The 25,110-nt window shown below is 38.0% G+C and overlaps 1 protein-coding gene across 1 annotated transcript in view; it reads left to right on the top strand.

Annotated features, from left to right (window-relative positions):
• Positions 1-25,110, top strand: part of PIEZO2 (piezo type mechanosensitive ion channel component 2) — a 326,809-nt gene that overhangs the window by 268,027 nt on the left and 33,672 nt on the right. The window contains exons 28-37 of the mRNA XM_075704850.1: positions 1,921-2,164; positions 3,366-3,462; positions 5,370-5,529; positions 7,979-8,068; positions 9,964-10,085; positions 10,896-10,967; positions 15,627-15,730; positions 17,818-17,916; positions 20,328-20,439; positions 22,164-22,229. Coding sequence (XP_075560965.1) covers positions 1,921-2,164; positions 3,366-3,462; positions 5,370-5,529; positions 7,979-8,068; positions 9,964-10,085; positions 10,896-10,967; positions 15,627-15,730; positions 17,818-17,916; positions 20,328-20,439; positions 22,164-22,229 — 1,166 coding nt within the window. The remainder of the gene's footprint in view (positions 1-1,920; positions 2,165-3,365; positions 3,463-5,369; positions 5,530-7,978; positions 8,069-9,963; positions 10,086-10,895; positions 10,968-15,626; positions 15,731-17,817; positions 17,917-20,327; positions 20,440-22,163; positions 22,230-25,110) is intronic.

Consider the following 25,110-nt stretch of genomic DNA (forward strand, 5'->3'; position numbering starts at 1 on the left):
TGCTTGTAATTGCGTATTTTTAAAAATCAGAAAGATTTCCATCTCTAAGAACTACATCATTTGTCACTTGGCACAGTTCTATTGCCTCCAGCCTTTTGAGAAGCTTTTCTTTACATCCTGTTTGTTTGTTTTAGAGATGTCCAATGCTATTATATTTAACGTAAATTTTGAAAATAAGAACAGTTGTATTTAATATTTTAGATGACTGCTAAAATGTAACAAATGGTTAACATTACAGTGAAAAATAGCTAAATTATTCTCTTTTTATAGTCTCTCTAATTTCTGGAAGTTTTAATCTGAGAGTGATATCTGCTGTGTGTCAACCAAATGCCATGTGTATATGTTGGAAAGTTTGGACCCAGCCAGGTCCAGTTGTCTCTAAGAGTCAGAGTCCATTTTTATTGAAGAGTATTAAGATATTCTTGTTTGTTTGATCAATTCAGTACCATTTGGGGGTTTTCTCAAAAGATGCTGATGCATTTTGTCGGTAGCAGAGGAAAAGATTTTTGAAATATTGCAATTGTTAGAGCAGTATCAGGAAGGTGTTCTCTTCCTAGCCATCTCACACATCAATAGTTATTATTAAAGGAACAGCAAATATTATGGTCGTATTTTCTGGAGAAACAGTGAGAGCACCATTTCCAGTGCATATTAAGTTAGTGAAGACCTGTTCAACTGATGTCTTCCACTTCTTTATTTTGCAAGTGTGTATAGATTCTGTTAATGTTTTATCACCCAAAACCCAGTAGCATCTCTAATGTCATGACATTTTTAGATTTAGCAGGCAGTAGTCCACAAATTTCTTAATTGTTTGTGGGAAATAAATGTAAAAGGTCTTTCTCATTACCTTTCGTCAAATGCCTCTCTGGTTGGCTTCGGCAAGTGAAATGTATAATACAGGGCTATAAATGTAGGACTATAAATACATACTCCTAGAAAGTTCTGAGCCTGAGAACATCAAGCAGCAGGAGCCTTTTTATGTGGCTTCATACAGTGCATTTAGTTCATTTACTCCTTAAATGGTTTGGCTTACGTATATGTGTGCTCCTATAGTGCTGTCTCTCTGCCTGGTTTCCTGGCAAATCTAGTTTTGCAGCCTGGGTGAACAGACCCTGAAAACTCAGTTACATCTGGAATCAAAACAGGAAATGGGGGGAAGCTAAGAATTAGTTGGTTTTGCAGTGTTTAGCTATATGTAGTATTTGGTATTGCCTTTGGCAGATATTCTTATTTGAAAGCTCACTGAGTCAATATTAAGTAAAGATTTTAAGGAATCTGAAAATACCAAATTGTTTCTCACTCTGTCTCTTAGCTTCCTGGCAAATGTTTCAGTAAATTCTATCACATTTACATTCTGTAGAAACCTTTTACCCCTCAAAACTTTTACAGTTGATGTCCACTGGAGAAAGATATTTTTAGCAGCTGTTCGTGAAAACTAGGCTTTTAACCAGACTGAATTCCCTAGTAGTCATCAATAAATACAGAATTGTTTGCAGTGGAGTACTGTAGCTGGTTTTTGAAGATAGATTTGGTATAGTATTGCTCAGACTTCTTAAAAAATGATCTCAGATGGCTTTTACATTGCATATGTAGCATTGCCAAATAATATGACTCTATCATGAACTTTGGTGAGAACATGTTTTTCCCCCTTTTCATGTCACAAAGGATCAATCCTGCGTGATGCAAAGTGCCCTGACAGGGTGTAGCAAGGTGCTTATGCATATGAATGGGCTGGAAGTGGGTATGTGAGCCAGGCAGACACACTGACCTTGGTGTTAGTCTTAAGCAGGGGCTCGAAGCTGAAGTGGGATCAGAACGCTCAGCAGACCTTAGGCATAAGTGTTGGCCAGTAGCACAGGTAGAGGAAAGGTAGCATTGCCCTCAGAAAATGGTAACTTTTTCTCCTTCTTTTACTTCCAGGTCCTACTTAGACATGTATAAGGTGATAATATTTAGTTACCTCTTCTGGTTTGTGCTTACTATAATCTTCATAACGGGAACCACAAGGATCAGCATATTCTGCATGGGCTACTTGGTAGCCTGCTTTTATTTCCTTCTCTTTGGTGGAGATCTGTTGCTGAAGCCCATCAGGAGCATTCTGCGCTACTGGGACTGGCTGATTGCCTACAACGTCTTTGTGATCACAATGAAGAACATCCTCTCGGTAAGTAGCTGCTGCCTTTCCTCTGCCCTGGGCACTTTCATGGTTTCATTGGAAGTGTGCACAGTGCGTTGCATGGTCATTAAAAATCCTTTTTCAGGACCACAGCCTTCTGCAAGCACAAAGTGGGCTCCGTTTTAATTCAGAAACTGCAAGTGCATATCAAGGGAATGGTAATGCATATACATTATAGGAAAATGTGCACCTTCATATTCACTCGGGCTCTGTGAAAGTTCACAAACTATTTTCAAAGGGCCAGGTTCTGGTTTCTTTGCTTAGTAAAGTCTCTCCTTAGAAGTCTTGTGAAAATCTCAGTGGAGTGAGAAATGAGCAAGAAGTGCAAGTTTAGTCATACCATCAATAAATAGTGCACATTTAATTAAACCTTTTATTTAAAACTAGAATTTTCAAGCCTAGTACTAGATGCAGTTGTCATGTGATGTAATGTAATTAGTGAAGTTAATTACAAACTACGTTCCCATTTTCTTTAGAACTAGTGTGAAATTCAGGTGAAAACTGATATATTTGATAAATAAATGTCAAATTCTTCTGCAAAATGTTAAAGGTTTTCTTACATTAATTAACTCTTTAGAATGGATTCTTGCAGTGGCACTGATAGGTGATTGAGACAAGCCGGTAATTTAAATCTTTTTGAAAGATAAATTTAGATTTATTCCTGGCAATTGCTTTTTAGCTTTGAACATTTTTAGTGCTGGACTGAAAAGAGCAGACATTTTTCTTTTTACATTTATATAAGTCACTGTACTGAAATAAAATTGATTTATGGGTGGTTTGAATTTGCAAATGTCCTAAATGCTTACATATGTGCTTCATTTTGTGCTTGGGAATTCAGTGGAGCTACGCGTGTGTTAAGCTTGTCCATGTATGTTTGCATATATGTTTGTATATTTGTATGTGTCGCATTGCATCATGTGCCAGACGCATCACTTTCTCTGCAAAAACACAAACAAACCCCACGTATCTCCTATCTCACTGATAATCAAAAGAACAAATTCTTGCTATTTAAAAGTGATGCGTGTCACTGGTAAACACACTTTTTCTTCTAATCTCTGTTTTACTAATGAGATATGATACAGCCAATGGCAGTCACAATATTCTCATGGAATATGAAGAGGTGCAATACTTTTTTTTATCTTTATTTCTGCTATGTTTTGTTATATGAAACTGTTCCTTTACTTTCCAGATAGGAGCATGTGGCTACATTGAATCATTGATTAAGAATAGTTGCTGGTTGATTCAGGCATTTAGCCTGGCTTGTACAGTTAAAGGCTACCGTATTCGTAAGTATAGCTCATTTTTCTTCGTAATTTTCTACAAATAAAGAATCACTTTCAAAATCTTCTACCATATTTAAGTTTTGCCCCCTCCTGACATATTACCTTGTGAAAATATCATACCTGCAAGTTCAGCTGATACAGCTTGGTCCTATGTGGACTAGCAAGAAAGAATATTGAAAATATTTCATAGAACCAAAGGAGATACATATACTGAGAGAACTATCAACACCCCCACACACATGCCCACAACCATCATTTGCTGTAAATGAACAGTTTGGTGATACTGGCGCTTAACACAGTTTCCCTGTATATGCAGGTGATGTGATACTTGAGGGTATGGTTTCACTGTACAACTTGAGCTAAAATGTCAGTTCACCATCACTGCAAGGAGAGGGCACCTTTTCCCAGCTGCAGACTCCCACTCCTCCCTGTGTGCCAGGCCTTAACGTTCAGCTCATTGAAATGGCAAGAGGCTCAGCCAGCATAAAAGTGGTAATTTCTTGCAGGCATAGCAAGTTTAGGCAATTTTTTTTTTTTTTTTACAATTATTCTCATGTTTGTGGTGATAACAGGGAGAGAATGGATGGTGTATGTGGATGGAAGCGAGAGAAGGGAGGAATGAAGTTTGGAGAGCAAGACACTTCACCTCTCAGTGAGCTATTGATTTGGCTACACTGTCCTGATACCCTGGGTTGACGCTTGGAAACACCTGATTTTTTTTCAGTGGTTTTTGCTGAATTTACAGAACTGTTTCATCCTAGTGAGTCTGCAGCAAAGTTCTGAATTCCTGTCTTCGTGTCTGATCCTAATAGATAGATAAGTGGGGAGTAGGGGAAAAGAAAGTATATACAAAGACACAAATACACAAGATAAATGGTGCCCAGTTGTTCTTGTATTATCCAAAACTTTTTGAGCAGCAACAGAAACTTTGACACAGGTTTCTGACTCCCCAGGGGATGGGCACAGCAGGCTTTGAAGATCTTGGAGCTTGACCTTCCAGACCTACTAGACTGGCTTGCTTGATTGTAAAGTCAGCTTCGAGCCAGAGTCTGTCCCTTGAGCCATTCTGCTCCCTTCGATAGGACAGCATAGGCCATTTAGTTTATAGTCTAGCTCCACAAAACCCAGTTTTAATTTTTTAATATCCCCAAGAGAACTGTCTTTTAGAGAAGAAAGAAAGAAAGAGAGAGAGGAAGAAAGAGAGAGAGGAAGAAAGAGAGAAAGAAAGAAAGAGAGAGAGAGAGACAGAAAGAGAGAAAGAGAGCAAGAAAGACAGAAAGACAGAAAGACATAGCCCAAGCTAAAATCTAGAGGTAGGAGGAATGGGATTTCCTCTCTGCCTGTCTCCTCCTACCCCAAAGGAAGCAGTTTTGTGGTTTCAAATATTTTTTCTCTTATGCAATGGAAAGAAACATTGAACTGAGCTGCAGAGAGGAAAAATAAAAATATTAGGTAGTGGCAGTCAAAAAATTATTTTGAGAAAAATAAAACACTTCTTTTTCATGTTGATAGTGTTCTTAATAGAAAAATGAGACAAGAAGTCACTTTGAAATGAAAAAAAGATTGAAACGCCATTTTAGAAAATACTGCAGTCAAATATTTCAAGCTAACAAAAAATACTTTTTTCCCCAGTCTTTGTTTTAAAGTACTTATTACGATAGGGAGAATTTGTTTGCAAATCATTGACTTTTGGTGAATTCTCAGTTTTCATGGGGTATCGCGTTGTTGGAAGCTTTCCGGTTTGCTGTAAAAGAAAATATGGAGTATTTCAAATGGAAATGCATGTCAGTTTTCTTCAGAAAAATATAATCAAAGGACCTAAATTCAAATAATTTTAAAGGCTAAGATTATTTAATTGATTAAATATTATAAAAGAATATTTAATGTATGCTGATGGTGTCTTTTTCCAGCAAGCAACACTCTAGATTGTAAACTGCCCAGTGGAGAAGCAGGAATCATCTGGGACAGTATATGTTTTGCTTTCCTGCTGCTGCAAAGAAGAGTCTTCATGAGTTACTACTTCCTGCATGTGGTTGCAGATATAAAAGCTTCTCAGATCCTAGCATCAAGGTAACATAAAGTTTTAAAAAAATAAATTAAACAGCTCAAGCCTCTCAGGGCTACAGTACTTATTTGTTTATGATAGGTAGTATCAAAAGAGTCTTGGTGTTCAACATTGGTTTAAACAATTCATGCCAAATTCATAACTGCAAAACCAACCCTGACAAAGCACACATGAAGAAACAAATTAATTGAGAATCTGACAGAAATTAAGCTATCTTTCCTACCAAATGCTGGTCCCAAATTTCCACTTGCTGATCTCCTAGCCTTTATTAAAAGCTGTGAAAGTTGATGTGTGTTGCAGCATTCTCTCAACATCAATATGTGAGAGTGAATGCCAGAGTTTCTAAGACTTGGAAAGAAAACACGCTGCTATCAGAGCCTGTTTGAGACAATGGACCTTAGAAATCACAACTCCGAAAATGTCACATGGGGAAAAATACAGGAAAGTTATGACATCTAAGACCATTAGGAAGACACTCAGGAAGTGTCACATCACTGAACACTGACTAGGTGTGGCAAGGAAGTATCACCCTCTTTGGGCCTGTTACTTATACTTTCCCACAAGCACCCGCTCATAGCTATCACTAGCACAACCATTCTTCTGTTTTTTAATAAGAAGGCAGATCAGGAATTAAATTCTGGTTTTAATTTCAGTAAGATTTCAAAGGAATTACTTTTGTCAATATTGGATTAAATGTATCGTGGCATTTTTTTCCCCTGGAAATCATATGGATATTAATTTCTGTCTGTGTTTGAGGGCAAAATTCGGCTTGCATGTCCTGAAAGGAAGTATTTTTTATCTTCCTCTTTTTCCCCCTCCAGGGATTACTTTAAAAAGGGGACACGTTTAGCTGCCCATACTGAACAAAATTCGCCACTGTAAACAGGGCTACCAAATGATCTATACCTTCATCCCATATTGCTTTGCTCTGGAGTGAATTTCACTGCGGATGCCCAAGGTTGCTAGATACTGCCTTTTTGTAGCTTTTTGGTACGCTGTGTTCACAGTGAAAGTAGCACAAAGCAAAATCATGAGTATCAAAATGCCTCCTAAATTGGGAAGTTTGCATCCAGAAGGAAAGAACAGACTCGTGTAAATGGCACTGGGCTGGGTTGAAAGAAACATGTTTGGTTCCTACTTCCAGCTTTGTGTCTTTTGGTAAGTTACTGAACCTACCCAGGCTTGAGCTCTCCAGCAGAAGTTGAGACATACTGGCCTGTGTCAGGAGCTTTTTAAAGATAAATGTATTAATGACTAGGAAGTTCTGAGATATGACAGGAAGGAGGGTAATATAAATATAGTGATACAATTAATTTTTTTAGCTAGCTGCTTGCCTCACTAAAATCCAAGCTTTGAATTTACATGGACAATGGAGGTCAGGTTTGGATTCATACAGCATGGTCTGAGCCTGTCTTCTAGTTAAAGTTAATATTGTGAAATACAAATTCCTCACCTAAATAAGATTAAATTGTGATTCAAACAATAGTGATGAGGTTCCAGTGACATTTTTCAATAGTCCATAAGAATTTAGGAGATCAAGTTGCTAAGGAGAACATGTCCTTCTTTGTTGTACTTTACCATACTGTGGGACAATAATGATTGCCAGTCTCGATTGTATTCCTTTGAAAAAATGTAGTTGTGGTTATCTGCGTATTACATGGAAGAATCATTAATCTCACAGAAAACATGGTTGAAAAATTCATTAGAAGTAGACTTCTGAAACTATAGCTGTTCTTACGGAATTCCTGACAAAAGAAAGGCTTTAAATCTATGCTACTTCTTTGAGAGAGGCTTTGAGGCTCTTTGAGAGTCTTCAAGAGCTGATAAACGAATAATGATGAATGGTCAAGACATGTGATCTGGACATCCAAATCAATGAGTCGATTACATTTCTAATGAAATGCAGTTAGAAGCCATATTCTTTTGGCACACCAGAAACTTGCTCAAGGATTTGTGTCATCAGATTGAAAGGACTTTAATGTTCAGAGGGTAAAAGTGAAGCTGAAGCTATGGTCATCGTGGCCCTGGATAAAGCTGGACTTTGCTCACAAAGTCCAGGGGGCTGAGGCAGAAGGACAAGGTGATTATAACGCTGAAATGACTATAACGATCAAATCCTGGAGGTGTGCAAGAAGTCCTAACTCAGCCTTGAACCCACCCATGTTCTGTATTCTTGAGGGCTAGAAACTGAATTCCTTGAACAGCTGCTAGAGGAACTTAGGCTGAATAGCGATCACGTTTGGCCCCAAATCTTGAAATGATTGACTGTAAACAGATTAGTATTCTGGAGTAATTGATTATTTCTTTCAGGCCTTGGATTAGACTTGTTTTATGCAGATGAGGTTGTGTACAGAGGGAACACAGAGTTCCCTGTGATTAGCTGGTGTAAGGGAAACTTAGAAACATTTAATGTTTCCTCTTTTTTCCTTTCTTCTGCCCCCATTTCTACTGTAGAGGTGCTGAGCTTTTCCAGGCTACAATTGTCAAGGCTGTAAAGGCAAGAATTGAAGAGGAAAAAAAATCAATGGATCAACTGAAAAGACAGTATGTATTTAATGTATATTTATATATATATATACACACATACATATGCATGTATTTCACCGATTGTTGGTGTTTATCTAGCACCTTCTTTTATAGAAATGTTGATTAGGTTTTGAAGTAGGATTTTGCAATTACAAAAATTGCTCTCTGGGCATTCAGGGATCTTAGGTACTCCAATATACGTAGTTGTAGAGCCATCTTTTCCAAAAAGACAACATACTGCAGAATCTAAATTTTCATTTAAACAAAGAATTACATTTCTAGGACCAAAGGTTGTGAGATTAACATAAAGAATCAGAGTGGAATGTACTGACTTACCTGTTCCTCAGTAAGCCTGAAATTGTAATGGAAACAGATGTTTCCTATAAATCAAGAGAGAACATGTGAACCCTCCTGCTTATTCTGATGGTTCTTCTAAACCTTAGAAATCCAATGATGACAGGTTAAGAAGATCAGTTTTTAGTGGTTCTACATCTGGGTATCATAGCAACATGACCATATAGTCTTCTCTCTAAGAGATGATCTGTATCTGTGCTATATTTTTCTCTGTTAGAGGTCCAGCTCAGTTGTAGTTTTGGGTTATCCTATTTTGTGCAGTATGAATGCATGCAATACAGATGAAATACCGGGGCGGGGGGGGGGGGGGGGGGGGGGAGAAATCTGTCTTATTTCCTCTTTCTTTCCTTCTGCTAGTTACCCTGCTGTTCTCTCAGTTTGCCTCTCCCCATCTGTCAGAAGAGTAGGACAGTCAAATACAAATCCCCTATGAAACTCATGAAAAGGGTAGGCAGATTACTAATCAGAAGTGCCACATTAACCCTGTCTCACTTGAACACGCAAGCCTAGGTGATTAGAAAATAGGAGACTGAGGCACAGGAACTGGATTAAAAAAACCCAGAAATTGGAACAGCAAGGGGCCTAGTTAGGGAAGCTGTAGTTAAGAGCCACCTAAATAGCCTAAAATCACTATGGGCTAAGGAAGCTGAGTAACATCCTGGCCCTGTTGCAATGGTTCACAATATTCTTGTTGACTTTACTGTTGTTAGGATTTTGTTCTGTATATCTGTATTCCTGGTAAACTTTGCTGGATGCTTGTTGCTTCTGTTTCATTTATGGTTCCTCCCCTACTGTTTGAGTGCAAAATATGTATGTTTACCTACACTGAAAATATTTGCATTCAGTTTAACTGGCCTGGAGATCCTTTCTCTTTATACACCAAATAAGCCATTCTGCTTTCTGTTGGGTTCAGCCAGCATGCTGCTTTTATAACTTCAAAAAGTTTTCAAAGCTTCTCCACCACCATGCATGAAAAGCCATAACTGCTTCCTAACCAGATGTCAAAGCCCACTCCTGACAGCTTCTTCCACACCTGTATAACTGAAGAAGCATGAGAAGGCTGTAGGAGCTCTGCTCCCTACCTGCATGCCTGGGGTTTCCCACCAAATGATGTATTGTCTTAAAAGTCTTAAAAGACCAGATTGTGCTAACTTTACAGGACTGCAAGAAGGAGTTTCAGGAAAAACACTGCATTAGGCAGAAGTCCTTTTTTCTCAAAGCTTCATTTGCTGTGTTGTACCTCCTGACAGCAATTCTTTAATTTTTAGATGATAATAAGATAGTTGAGTGGTAGTAGGTAAAACAGTCATGTGATAGCAGACAACCCAGCTCTCACTGACCAGTGAGTGAACATCTAGGCTTGACCCTTCCAGCCAGCCCCTTCAGAGCCATTTAGCTCCTTATGTTTAAGGGCAGGATTAATCACAATGTGGAATGGATATTTCATTTAGAAATGTTGTGGTCTGTGTGTTTGTGTATGGATGTGTTTAACATTTGTTTTTCAGGGTGGGTCAAAAATGGTGAAGATGTGAATCTAATAAGATTCTTCCTTTTGCTAGAATGGATCGCATCAAAGCCAGGCAGCAAAAATACAAAAAGGGTAAAGAGAGGATGCTAAGCATGACCCAGGAGTCCTCAGAGGGGTCGGAGATTCGGAAGGTTTCTGAAGAAGATGACGAAGGTACTGTTAGCTATTTTTGTACCATGATTGCAGTTGAGCACTAAGGACCTAATAGACCTAATAGTTGGACAACTAATAAATTGTTCTTCAAAACTGTCAGCATGTAACAAGGTTGTTAGCTGAGTATCAGTTTGGAGCTTGATTCAGCCAAAAAAATCTAGGATATTGTACTGCAAGGTTTAGAGAAAATGACTTGCTTTGAGGTTACTTTTGGTTAATTTCAGGCTGTTGGCAAAGAGCTGAATAGCAGCAGAGGTTTGTTTTGAACAACATCATTATCTATATACCACGGTGTTACAAATAGGTAGCATCCACATTTTTCCAGCAATGTTTTCTGGATTCTGTGAGGTTTTTTTCAGTCACTGAAATGTTCATATACGTTTAAGTGTTGTGTAAAACATGGAAACAGATAAAATGATACTTATCTAGTACCACATTTCTAGCACTGACTTGGGATCAGCACTTACTGGATTTAAAATTTTTGGAGCCTGAAATGTAAGGGGATTTGAGAGGAGGGAAAATATTTTCATCTTGAAATTAGTCAGTCATGACTGTATGTTTTAAAACACCAACCTGAACTTTTTAGCTCTTCTAGAGTAGAATGCTGTTCTAACTGCTGCATAAACCAGAGTATTTCTGCTTAGTGGTCATGCTTCTGAATGATTTTAATATTGAATGTATTCAGTAGATTTGACATCTGATGTGCTCATGAAATTTTAGTTCTTTTGAGAGAAATTAAAAATTATTAATCAGTGTAAGAAACATGTTTCTCATTTTGTAAAATTAATATTTGGACATATTTTATTTTAGGAGAAGCAGACAAAGAGAAAGCCAAGGGCAAAAAAAAGCTGTGGTGGCGGCCTTGGGTTGATCATGCTTCCAGTAGGTTTTCTCAATCATCTTACAAATATGTGGACTTAACCCTTATATCCTTGACCAGAATGAAGGCATTTCCATGACCTGTTTGTTTTATGCCTGATTTTATGATTGTGACTTGATAGAAGGCTTGTTTTTTTCAACAAATGATTTCTACTTCCAAATCTTCAAGGAGTGAGTTTAACCATATTTTAAACTTATGTGTGTTGGAAGCATAGCTAGCTCATGATACTTTGGGCATTCTTAGAGAAATATCAAATCAGATAAACATGTGCCAAAAATAATCTATTTTGGCCTCAAAAGTCTCAACTCCCCCTACTGCAAATCACAATGTATTTAAAAATGTGAAGGTGAAGGTTTGCCAATGCATTCTAAGATTAGTCATAATTTCTTTTTCATATACACACATCATACATCTTTTTTAATGGTTCATCAGTCATTCTACTGTCAGCTGTAGAAATCTGAGTACCACAGTAAGGCAGCAAGACTATTCCCAGGACTAGGCTGTGTAGAGCTCAGCTGAATAACTCTGATCACACTTTAATGTACTGTTGATGCCAGTTGTTTTGTTATTTCCATTTTTTTGTGTTTATCTGAGAGCAAAAATATGTTCAGCCTTGTGCACAGAAATTATTAGCCTGTATCACTCATATCGTTGTTGCATTATGATATTTTAATTTTTTTGTAGTCCAGTCTGGGCATACGATAGAGTTCTTCCCTAAGTTATGTATTGGGTAAAACAAGAAAACTGAGTAGACTGCAATCTCAAATCAGATATCCTGCCATTGGACCTTGTTGAAGGAAATCAGACATGAACTATTTAATAAACTCTGAAGATTTAAAAAATACTCAAGAGTGTAGCACTGATCAGAGTTAAATATGAATGTCTATATTATGCCTGGTCATTTAGTTTAAAAGAGTTACTCGAATACTTTTAAACGTCTATATATTTCTTCATTTACCTATGTGTTTTTATTTATAACTCCAGCATATATATTTGCCAACAGTGTTTAACAAAATGTCCTATGCTTATTTCTATCAAGTCACAAGTAAACTGTGCCTCTGTTTTTATTTTTCTAAAGGGCAAACTGCCACTTTAGAGAGACCTATCCCTTTTCAAAAGTCTTATGAAAATAAAATTCTTGCCCTGTAGTTTCATTAAGAACAACAATGACAAAACAGATCAAAACTATAACTTGCGAGTTTTTACTGTAGAATTTTAAGCTATGGTGATTTTGAAGGAATGGGATATGGTCTCTTGTTTATTCACCATTGGTTTTGTAATAAGAAGAACTGCTCAAAGAGAAACATTGACTTTGGCTTTTACTTATTTCACCCTCATTATTTAATGCTCTTAGGTGGCAACTTGCATTTTGGTATTTAAACAGTGAGCATTCTTGAAATTATTTACTGCAATAATGCAAAAACCTTGTGGGAAGCACCACAGACTCTGATCCTGCAAACAGTGGTTGCCTGCCATGTGGCTTCCATCCACACTCACTGAACCATGGTACTTACAGTAGGTGTTCACAGGCATACAAACTGGAAATACACTGATATTCCCCATCTATTCTTTTTGAAACACTGTGCTGTAACTCTGCAGCATTCTGCTGCATGTGGCTGTTTCTCTGTAAATGTGTATGTATGTGTATATTGAGGTTGCTAAAGCTCAAAGTTTTATGCCAATTCTGATGTTTAATTTAGATTTTTATTGGTATTTTTATACCACTTGTTATAATTTTATTCTACAGAAAGATATGTCATGTTGTATATTATAGGAATTAAAACACAGTCATGAATTTGGGTTTGAGTATAACAGATAGGGAACATCAGTGAGGATTTCCTCATTGATGCTCACTCAGGCTCTCCCTTGCAGGGAGGTATGGTTCCTCCTGTGCTTGTGGATTACGTATGGAGCCCCACAAAGATCAGCATGAGTTAGGGCCATGTGCTTCAAGGTCCTCAGCTTCTCCTGGGGCACAGAGTTAGAGTGCAAAAGATGGTGCTCACAGCTGTCCTGGGGACCTCTCTCCCTCTGGGCACAAGTAGATTATGGTTCCTCCATCTCATTCCACAAGGAAAGCCTGCAACTCCATTTTCTCAGTAGGAGAAAGTCACATTTTGTAGTAGGAGAGGGGGCCCCCAAGTCCGGTCTGGCCATGAATTATCTTACTAGTAAAATTTGGTCTCTTTAGTAATCCCTGTAGGTGACTAACACAATTCTTATTCCATTTTGATGTGTGCAAGAATGCATTATTGCTTTTCAATCATACCTCCCTCTTTAGCTGTAAAAGAGACTTAACTGCTATATTATAGTGCCCCCTCAGATACACTTTAACCTAAAAATTTTGGAGGGAGATCACTGGAGATTTGTTTTCTGCCAGCTCAGGCATTCCAAGTCTGACTGGGTGGTACTCTGAGCCTTTAGAGAACTGCACTGCAGAAGAGGTTTTCCCTAGATGTCAGACCTTATCCTGCTGATTTTCTGTGTGGATAATTTCTGTTGCTGATTGTAAGATACTTTTTTATGAAAAAGAACTGCAGACTACTGGCTTTTAAAATACGTTCATCTCTTTAGTGCATTTTAAATGGGCATTCTTAGAAGGCCCTGTACCAAATAATTAATTTGCTTGATCCAAGAAATTTCCAAACTTTCTTTTCATAGAATCACAGAATGCTTTGGGTTGGAAGGGACCTTTAGAGGTCATCCAGCCCAACCCCCCTGCCATGAGCAGGGACAGCTTTAACTCGATCAGGTTGCTCAGAGCCCCAGCCAACCTGACCTGGAATGTTGCCAGGGATGGGGCCTCCACCACCTCTCTGGACATCCTGTGCCAGTGCTTCACCACCCTCACTGTGAAAAATTTCTTTCTTATGTCTAGTCTAAATCTATTCTTCTTTAGTTTAAATCCATTATTCCTTGTCCTGTCACAACAGGCCTTGCTAAAAAGATTCTCCCCATCCTTCCTGTAGGCCCCCTTTAAGTACTGGAAGGCCGCAATAAGGTCTCCCCGCAGCCTTCTCTTCTCCAGGCTGAACAACCCCAACTCTCTCAGCCTGGCCTCACAGGAGAGGTGCTCCAGCCCTCGGATCATTTTTGTGGCCCTCCTCTGGACCCGCTCCAACAGGTCCATATCCTTCTTGTGCTGAGGGCCCCAGAGCTGGACGCAGTGCTCCAGGTGAGGTCTCACCAGAGCAGAGCAGAGGGGCAGAATCACCTCCCTCGACCTGCTGGCCACACTGCTTTTGATGCAGCCCAGGATACGGTTGGCTTTCTGGGCTGCAAGCGCACATTGTTGGCTCATGTCCAGCTTTGCATCCACCAGTACCCCCAAGTCCTTCTCCGCAGGGCTGCTCTCAATCCCTTCATCCCCCAGCCTGTATTGATATCAGGGGTTGCCCCGACCCAGGTGCCGGACCTTGCACTTGGCCTTGTTGAACCTCATGATGTTCACACAGGCCCACCTCTCCAGCTTGTCCAGGTCACCTCAGTTCAGTAATTAGAACTGCTGAAGTGGACTCTCTGTCCCTCTGCAGAGCATTCATTGATGTCACAAGTCATAACTAGGCACATGAGACCCAAAATTCCCTCTGTGAGGGAGTTTTAGAAGCTGAAGTTATGATTCAATAGAGTTCTCAGTGTGCTCTCCCTGAGGTTTTTACAGTAGTTATGTGTGATCATCTGTGCACAGAGGCTCCGTATAGAATTCAAGGTATGATTGAATTAAAGCAATTGTTACTTTTCCAGAAACCTATAATGAGGGTTAAATATAATTTTCAATATAAATACGTATTGCTCCATATAGCCAGATTGTGTAACATTTCAGCTAAGTAACTGTTCCTTTAAATATTTCAGCTTAAATGTGGAAATTATTTACCAGTTTTTCACTGCTGAATGTAATGCTGTAATTTTGTTTTTTCTCTTGCTCATTATCTTATTTTTCATTTCTTTTGTTTCCCTTGTTCATTCATGTAGGCCTGTTACCATCTGAGAAATAAAAACATTGCTTCTGTTCAAGGATATAAGGCCTAGCTTATTCACTGTGCATCTTTACTGTATGAAGGTTTCAGAATCTTTCTGAATCCATGGGCAAAAAATTGAAACTCATTTGCAATCATGTTAATAGAATCCAAGTGATTTGTTTTAAACAAACCAAGGTTTTCCATTACCTCATCAAAGCTTAAATGTTTGAAGAAAGCATTAACTAATATCATCCCATTCCATAGTTTAAAGGATGCCTCAGCATTTTAAAGAGAAGTTCTGTATTTTTTGTCCAGTGGTGCTGTTCGTATAAATTCATTTACTTAGCTGCTGGGCTGTTTTTTACTCCCTCAAATAACCATCAGTTCCCAATTAATTTAGACTTAATTGCCATTTTTTTCTAAAACACGTAATTTAGTAACTTGATATACTTCAAGCTTTTTCTTTACGTTTTCTTCTCATGGTGATGTTTTCCTTACTTCTTGTATAGTTCTGATTTATGCCCAAAGTATCGCAGACTAACATCAAATAAATTGCCTGAGACCTTTTCATCTCTTGCTTCTTCTCTGTTTTCACCTCTCCTGGTTATGAATTTTTAAATAACTGGCTGGCTGTTCATAGGTCTTGGGGCAGTTGAGAATGGAACTTTTCAGAAAAATAAGAAAATATTTTGTTTCACTTAGTGGTCAGAAGTGGAAATTATTACTTGTTTGAGACGGATAGTGAAGAGGAAGAGGAAGAGGAGAAAAAAGAAGAGGAAGAGCCTCGAAAAAAATCTGCATTTCAGGTACTTTATGTTAATTTGCTTTATAGCTGACATCTGGAAAAAAACATAGGCTTCTCATAACACAGGCACATATGTTAAAGCAGCCAGTGCATCTAAAGTAGACCTGAAAAGTATTGGAAAAGAAATTTCTTGACAGTTTAAAATGCAAGTTTGCCTGTTCTAAGCATTGCCAAATTCCTACAGGAACCATAGTAAATAATATCTTCATTCACTTATGCCTGAGGAAAACAAAAATACAGAAACAAAGGTTAAGAATCTGAGCTTTATTTTTTCTGCATTGCAGTAAGGACAAGTGAGGAAGCTGACTTGCCTCTGGCACTGGCACTGCTGTACAATGCTTCAGTGGTTTTCTGGTTTTGTGTAGATGTTATCATCCCATGAAGAAATGGTCCCAAGAATAAGCGACTTTTCATGGAAAAGAATACATACTTTAAAAAAAAATAATTTTTTTATTACCAGTCCTAGTGGACCAGAGAAATACATCCTTGGGTTATAAAGAGCTTAACATTTAAAATTACAATCATCACAATTACATCACAAAATTACACATCACATTCTGTCCTTTCTTTTTCAGGATAATGTTAATTAATATGTTTGCATTTTAAGTGACAGACTGTGTTGAATAAGAGGATATTGTAATGTTAAAAAAGATAGCTGAAGTTTCCTAACTGGGTTCCTACATATACACTGGTTGATGTTAGACAGTACCAGGTGTTGCATCCACTGGGTTAAATGAAGAACTTGGGTGAAGAAGTTAGTGAAATACTCATACGTACAGGATTGCTTTAATCTTCATAAGATTAAAGTATTACTTGTTGAAGAATTTTCAGAAATACCACAGAACTTTTTCAGGTCTGTAACTTTAAAAGCTTAAGCAAATGGGTAGCTCTTTGCAGATGAGTATTCCCATCCAGATGCAAGCTCACGTCACTGCAGAACTGGTGCATTACTGAAAGCCCAGTTCAAGCAAGAGCAAGAAACTGCCTCCACTCTCTTCTATTCCTTATGCCAATAGCTTTCTAACAAAGCTTCCCAGATGACATTACTGAATTACAAGAAGATATATTTTATTTAATTCATTGATACAATGTGCCTTTAGTTTATATGCTTACATTACCAACTGATTACGTTTGTTAAACTGCCTGCATGGTAATGACATGGAAAGGTTTTTTTCATTACCTTAAAAAAGGCAAAACAAATCTGGATGAAAAATAATTATAAGTAAGTTTTATTTTCTACTATTTACACTAATTTTTTTTATATTTTGCATTTAACTCACCTTGGACCATAAAAATGGCTCATGAATTTCTAGGTCATTTTTCTTTCTGGTTTTCATGCAGTTATAGAGGAAAGTTTGCATTCTTGTTTCTGCTGATTTTTTAAAAAATTGATGACAACATTTTGTTCAGATGTGCTGGTGCCAAGCACTGAGATTTTAAAGAGGTCTAAACTTGAGGTCAGAAGCTAGTAAGATTCTTTCCTTTACTCTGGGTTTGGGGGTTTTTGTTCATTTGGTCTTATTTTTCAAAGCTCAGTCCTGAAACTATTAATCTGAGGATGGAGGATCTAGTCTTTATTTCAAAATTCTGGTCAGACATTCTCTATAGGTGGCCCGTATTGCAATATATGCAACATGAAGATGTTGGATGGCTTTATGTAGGAGGGGAGTTGTAGAGAACAGAAATTTGGTTTTGTTTATAAAAAGCTTTTTCATCATTTGGTCATCTTACCTTATTTGCCTTCCATCACCATGCACATGGTCTTAATAAAAATACTAGCAAATTTAACTTGTTTGTTGTAGAACCTCCTAAAGAATTATTTTAATTGTTGATATTTCTTTTAGAGTAAATTGTGTGCAGTAGTCACTTCAAGGGTTAACTTGGAGATTTTATTTATTAGAGAATGTAGGCAGTTAAGAATCATCTTACTGAAATTTTATTGTCAACATCACAAATTATCTTTTTTCATACTGGAGTCTATGAATGTAAATTCGTTCTTAATAGGCTAGATACAATTATTCAGTAGTTACTTTTTATTAATATTTTCTTGTTTTCTACTAATTGCTCTTGCTTTGTCCTTCTTTATAGAGAGCTATTGGGAAATTTGCTTCAGCCATTTTAGCCTTGCCAAAGTCTGTCATTAAACTACCCAAAACTATTCTTCAGTATTTAATCAAAGCAGCAAAGGTACTTTTTTGTGAGTGCTCAGTATGTGACCCATCCCATAGTTCCTGATATAATGCATACCCCTGTCCTCATCTGCATTTTTCCTCTTATATGAATGATTAAAAAAAATAACAGCCAAAGCTTCATTCCTAGTAAATGCAATACATTTCATACTTTTGGAGTGGTCAAGCCACAAGAAAAGTGGTCCATCTTCTTTTAAGTGCAACCCCGGAGAGAAAATGCAGACTCAAATTCTCATTTTCTGATACTGCTATACAAGATGGTCACATCAAGTTGCATGTATCTTATGGACACCGTGGTAATTGATCTCAGAAAGCTGGTAAAAAGTTTGTAAAACAGACATTCTGCTCCAACCCCCTTTTTAGCTCTCTACTTGTCTGGCCTTCATCATCATAAAAAAGATTTGTGCATCTTCTTTCTTGTCCTCCTTGAATACATTTAGCATTTCCTACCTTTGAGCACTGTGTGTCATTTTATACTCCATATAAGTAACATGATATTTGTAAGGAGTGAGCATTACAGATTGAGCGTACCAGCTCCAAAGCCTAAAAGATGCTGCATTTAAAGTTTGTCCAATGGTAAAAATATGAAGTAATACATATGTATGCACCCAGTCAGCTCTTAAAATACTGCTGCTTAGCATAAGTAGTTACATTAAATTTATTAATCAAATGCCCTTTCTTCATTCTAATCTTCTACCCTCTTCCAAGTCTGCCTTTTACCTCTAATTTCTTTATTCACGCTATGACTGTGGCTAGCTAACTGTTCAATAGCAAATGTTGACAGTTTCTGACTTTCAGTAAGTAATATGGTATTAGTTCACTTAAGTATCACCATTTCTCCAGATCACCTTCATTAGAAAACACCTATTGCAAAGCAAAGTGGAACCAGTGCCTCTGATCCCACACAATTTCTCATGTGGCGCTTGTTTTGAACAAGTCAGGCATATAAAAATAAATGTACAGACCTTGAGAGATTTGGAAGAGGACCTTCTTATCAACAATACCAAAATAATTTCCTTTTCATTGTTGTACATATTCACAAAACAGAACAAAGTATTTTTCCCTTTTAAATTCATTTAAAGTCTGTTTGACCATTCTAAAAAATTGCTTTTAATGTTCCAAAACAATTTGTGTATGTAAATCTTTAAAATATAAATAAACCAAATAGAAATTTTACCATTCTGTCTTATGAGGAGCAGTTCCAGCTTCACTGAGATACATGTGTGGTGTTGCCATTGTCTGCATGTTTGTCTTGTGAATTAATAGAGCTGTTTTGTTACTGTGCTTTATTTTCACCCTCATGCCTGCATCTGTGTGCTTCCCTGCCCTGTCTCTGTTAAACCAGCCTGTGTTGCTTAGAAATAGAAGACAATGCAGTGCCAATTGAAGGTGATTACCATTTTTCAATTAAAACCATGAAAGGAGCAAAAGAACATCTTTTGTCCAAAAGAGTTGTGGAGAAGACAGAGTTACTTTAGTTTCCGTTATTCACATTTTATGTCTTATGGGGAAAAAAGATATGAGTGTTACCGGGTTTTTTTCTGTAACCTTCCTTCACAGCTTGAGCAGTTACTTCTGGGTAACTTTTTTTTGCCTTTTTTTTCCCCCCACTGCTATAGCTTTTATAAATATGTTGGGCCAATTCCATGCTTCATGTAGTCAAACAGGTCAACAGACTGTTGATCTGAGTGAGTGCTGTGGCAGGATTTGGCCCCATAAAATTCCCTTGATATATAGGTAAGTATTACTGTCTTCATTTTACAACTGGGGAAACAGTAGCAGAAGGATTCATAAGTGACTTATCTGAAGCAACAAAGGGATTCATTGTCAAAACCAGGATGAAATTTGAGGAATTCCTGACTGCCAGGTTTGGGACTCTGCATAGACAGCAAATCTGTAAATGTTCCACTGGGATCTGCAGAGTGGAAAAAAAATACCTAAAGTATGAAAAATGTACAAGCACAAATACCTGTACTGAGATTTCAGTACATCTTTTGGCGCTTTAGTTAGTTGATTGCAGCACTTTCTCTTAAAGTTTCCATTACTCTGCATATTGCCTGTAAAATGATAAAGTAGAAATACAGAATTAAACTGAGAGATTCAGGTGAAGTAGGCCATATGCACAACAGGGTATTAATTCCCAAAGTTCAGAGCATAAATTTTTGTGGGTTCTAATGAAACTTGGTTCACCCACAAGTGTTTTCACATTTGGTTTTATGCTTGCAAAAATAGCACATGAAAACTCAGCAGATCTGCAGGGGAGGTGTTTGATTTGGGATTCAAAATATTTCCTTAGCCTTGCAGATCTGAATGCATTTACTCAAACTATATAGTCCTGCTTGTGGCTTATTCTATGGCTTACTCTCAAAACATGAAGAACGTTGAAATAAATGAGTTTTTTCCTTCCAGTTTGTTTATCAGGCCTGGATTACTGACCCTAAAACAGCACTACGACAGAGGCGCAAAGCTAAGAAAAGTTTTGGGAAAGAGGAGAAGCGAAGGCGAAAAGGATCTGGGGATGGTAGGTAGACTTCTGTATTTTAAAATAATTTAGTGTTAACTAGACTGCCTGTTTTTCATGGTAGTGAAAGGCAGCTGAGTTTTAGAGGGCAAGTGCTCTCAGTTCTGGCTAGGAACTGGAAAAATGAGCTTACCTTTGGCTGGCTGTCTCTCCCCGCCCCAGCCCATGACAAGGCCAGCCATAGCTGTGTCCTTTCATTCTACACAATGCACATTGGGCGAGATAAAGGAGAAGAGGGGATATATATTTGTTTTCCATGGAGTTGCAAGACACATGCCCAGAACTTCTGCCAAATAGGAAGACGCAACACATTGCAGAAAACATCAGCTGGATGAAAACATTTGTGGAAGTGGAGTCTTGCAAGAGAAAGCCATAACCTGTGAAGGCGTAACTTTATAAAGCAAATAACCTGGTAGTTAACAGCATTTCTCCAGAACATGGGAGTGTAAACGCCAGGTGTTTGGCTAGAATTAGGCAGAGCAAGGACATTACCTTTTCACTCCCTCACCTCATAAAAAGGTTTATCTTACTCTCCAGGTTTTTCTAGAGTTGCTCAAAGTCTCTCATTTTGATGATAAATTCACATGTATTCCCAGGGAAAGTTTTGCATGTGACAGACTTATGTTTTGTGTTGAAGAACTATTTCATGAGGAAGTTCCTGAAGAGCTGTAGTTCAAGTGGAGCTGTAAGAAAAATTCAATGAAATAGCAACATATTATTTCTTTTCTGCATTTCCTACATCATTCCCTAAAGAAGCTTGAGTTGATATGTGGGGAAGAATATCCAGAAATGTTTTTCACTTTCCATGCTGTACTCAGTGAGGAGCCCAAATATCCATGAACCCCTAAATTCACAGTGAATTCAGCAGGCAGCAAAAGGAAAACATACAAATGTTAATAGGGTTTTACTGGCACTGTAAAATCATTCATACCTCTGGAAAAAATCAGTTTGTAAGTGGTTCATATCTCTTCATTTTTTGCTTCTTTTTTAAACAAGAGAAAAGATAGAAATTCAAAGGTTTTCTGGTCGCTATAGAAGGGGAGATGGGGGGCCCATTCAGGCTGAATCAGCTGGACTTTTCCTCCATTTGGCATCCTCACCCATCGAAAAGAGGGAGCTTTATAATTTGACTGCTGCCACTGAAGCTGTAGCTGCAGTTATTGGATATTAGATAGGAGAGTCATTCATCTGCCCTTCAGTCCTGCCTGTGACTCTACATCGCTCTCTGATACAGGCCTAAATAAAAGCACGTGGTAGGCTCAAACCAACTCTGCTGCTTATTTCAACCTGAAGGTCCCACTCAGTTCATTTGTGTTTGCTGGGTCAGAGGCAAGAGAAGATCAGAGCACTGATCAGGCTGCCCTTTGCAGAAGCTGAAGAAATGAGCTCGAGTGTGAGTCAGCGGAAGGTGAGGCTGCTGAGGGTGGAAGCAGTGTGACTGAGAAATTGTCTAGGTTTACACCAGCAGATGATCTTGCTCAGCAGCCTATCTAGAAAAAAATGCCACTGCGAATTACGAGAGGGGTGGTCATCCATGAACGCCTTCGCTGACAGTGTTGTCCCCTCACTTGAGTCCTTTAGAAATGGAAATGCGCTTTCTGTTGTAGTGGCAGGTGAGGAACAAGTCACTACTGCTTAGTAACTGTAGCATTTTATATCTTGAATGGCATTTACACCCGCACTTCTATAGTAACACTCACTGTTTTGTTCATTGTTTTCAACAGGTGGTACTGATGCAGACTGTGAAGACAGTGAAGAGGAACCTGTCAAGAAGAAATCTGATGGACCAGGTATGAAGGCAGAGAGAGGGTTTCTCTGCTGTTGCAGTGCAGTTGTGACTGGTGGTGTAAGCAGCATCTCACAGAGACAGCGTTGCACTGATCCCAGGCTTGCATAAAAGCCACAAAATCCTCTCTGGCCTCTGCAGTGAGAACTTCCTAACTACTTTCAGGTTTTGAATTGCCAGATTTACAAGTCCTGAGCATAGGAACTTCTACTCCTGGACTATTAGCCACTGCACTGATTCTGTACACACTTTAGTAAATACATCTGCAGGCTCAGGCTTGATCTCTTGCTGTATATTTTACTTATAGAACAACTATACACCTAAGCTTAGCTTCCATTCCTGATTGCATACAGCCCTGTGTTAAAATCTCAATTGATTTTGAATGTCTGAAATGTTATTATTAGCAAAAAGACCTTGTGTTTTTTCAGTGCATTTTAGAAAGGTTAATATAATGCTTTTGTCTGGTACTCACCCATTCAGCAAGGTGCAATAATCTCCTCTAAAAAAATGGGATTTTCACAATCTCACCCTTTCTCATTCAGAATCAGACTTAAAGGGTGTTCTGCACAACAGAAGAAATGCCAGCAGTTTGCAAGAACTTGCCCATATTGAAAGTTTTCCTCTAAAGAAGTGTAATAGATCATATATCTGAGCTTGGCTCTTTGTTTCTAACTGGAGTAAAAGAAGAAGACAGACTCCCCTCTTAAGTCTTCATCATGGCTTACCTTGAGTGAGACTTTGTCTTCAAAAGCTATTTTTCTTCTCTATTTGAAATTGGTTCCCACAGTTCAACAGTTAGAACTGTATCCCTGAGTGAGCCACAGGGTAGAAAAGGTTACAAGGATGTGGGAAATGTAATTTCTTTCTCACAAGAGCAGTGGTCTCAAATAAATGAGTCATATTGCTATAGGGGTTTTTTTTGGTGGGATTTTGGGGGCTTTTTTATTTGTTACAACTGGTGATGCAGTTACCTGTGTTAAAACACTGAAGTGAATCACTCAAATGCATCCCTAGGGAAATACTGTTGGTGCTACACAGGAGTTAGGGAAAGAGAAGGAGATTTATAATTAATTTATATTGGAAATAGTCAATTTAAGGTGCTTTATATTTTCATTAAAGTACTTTGACTATTCCTAGGTAAAATTTGTTAAAGAAGATGGTTGGAAAAACTAGATGGTAATTGTTAATGAAGCATTAGTATCATTATTAACCTTAGATCAAATCCTGTCTCACACTCTCAGGCAGAGAGAAGCCTTCTCTGCATTTGACCCTTTAAGTAAGAATAACAGTCTCTGCAGAAAATAAATATTTGTTTCCCTTTTTGAAAATGTTTAGATGCAATTGATCCCCAAAAGATTATTTTTTAAAAGTTTTGGAGAACAGCAAAGCTGCCAGAACAGCTACAGCATCATTAAAAATGTATACTAAATCACCTCCATCCCAGAGAGAAAAATGGCCTTTCAGATTAGACTGGAAGTGCTTGGCAAAGCACTGTGGTGAGACTATGGCATGCCAGTGGTGGTCAGTAATAAAGATAATTTTAACCTGAGACCTGTGATTCTCCTGAAGTCAGTAGCAGGAATTATACATTAGAGAGGAAGAGTGTGTGTTAAAAAAGAACACTTTTATGTTGTATATTTTTGTGTACGAGTGCTGTGTTTTCTTTTAACCTATTCATAATATTATCTGGAATTCAAAGGAAATTAATTCTCCTTGAAAAAGAAACAGCCTTACATTTAATTTCAATGGCAAAATTTCCTTAGCTTGAAGACCTGCACATTGAAATATAAGTGAATAAAATTTAAGTAGATATATCATAAAATATCTCCAATTCTAAATGACACAGAAAAAGCCTGAAAAAAAAGGGAAAAATATTATTTAAATAATTATATGACCATGTGAAGGGGGCAAAATGCCCTTACGTTCAGAGATGCTCTTACGTTCAGAACCAGACCAGTTCCATGGCATTGCTCAGGTAAATGGGACGTACTGCCATTTCAGCATCTGCCTTACAGCAATGTACCCCTAATGTTTTTTTTCCTTAGTTTCTCTCCACACATATGTGCATACAACCCTGCCTGCACACCCAGAGACACGTGCCTGTTGCTCCATAGGAAATCTTTTGGTTTATTATAGCTTCACCTTTGCATTCTTTGTAAGGAGCGAATGTACACTCCACAAAGTTTTGCATGCCATCTTGTGGTACAGCTAAGAAGTGAGGTTGTTAAATTCATCACGCTTTAGTGCATAGGTTGGCTCCTTAGTATCTACTTCAACCACTTTGTCCCTGCATGGCAGATTATTGGCAGTTTTCTATTATTTCTTAGGCTTGTTACTCTAAAATTGATCTTTATAGCCAGTACTCTGTGCTTTGCAATCTAGCAGGGACAACTAGCTCTGGAGCTGGCTAGTTGGAAATAAATTTTTTAGTATTTGTGCAACACTATATAAGAACTGTAGTGTGGTTTGTATGTTTGGGAGTGGAAGAAAAATAAGCTGGAAGTAATGCTTTTTGGGTGAGAAATGCAGTTGCTAATGCTAAAAGACCTACTGAAATGAGCAATTAACTTCAGACAGATGCATTGGGCAAAATAAAGCTACTATTGTTGGTATAAACCCATAAGCCTTACTCATGGGAGAATGTACTGCTTTGGCAAAATGGTGCAAGAGTAATGTTTTATAAATTATTTATATGATTTGTGCTAGTTGGGCTAGTTGGTCTGAGATTGCTAATGAGACAGTGCAGCCTATTTAAAAAAAGAGAGGCTTTGGAAACAGTAAATGCAAAGAGGTGTGTTTAGGTGGTTGGAAAACTGGGAGAGATTCAAAGACTTCTTAGGCAGGTTAGACTTTCAAACTCAGCTAAGCAAGGTTCGAGCGCAAAA

The sequence above is a fragment of the Pelecanus crispus genome, chromosome 2 (genome assembly GCF_030463565.1).
Source record: "Pelecanus crispus isolate bPelCri1 chromosome 2, bPelCri1.pri, whole genome shotgun sequence".
Taxonomy (NCBI): domain Eukaryota; kingdom Metazoa; phylum Chordata; class Aves; order Pelecaniformes; family Pelecanidae; genus Pelecanus; species Pelecanus crispus.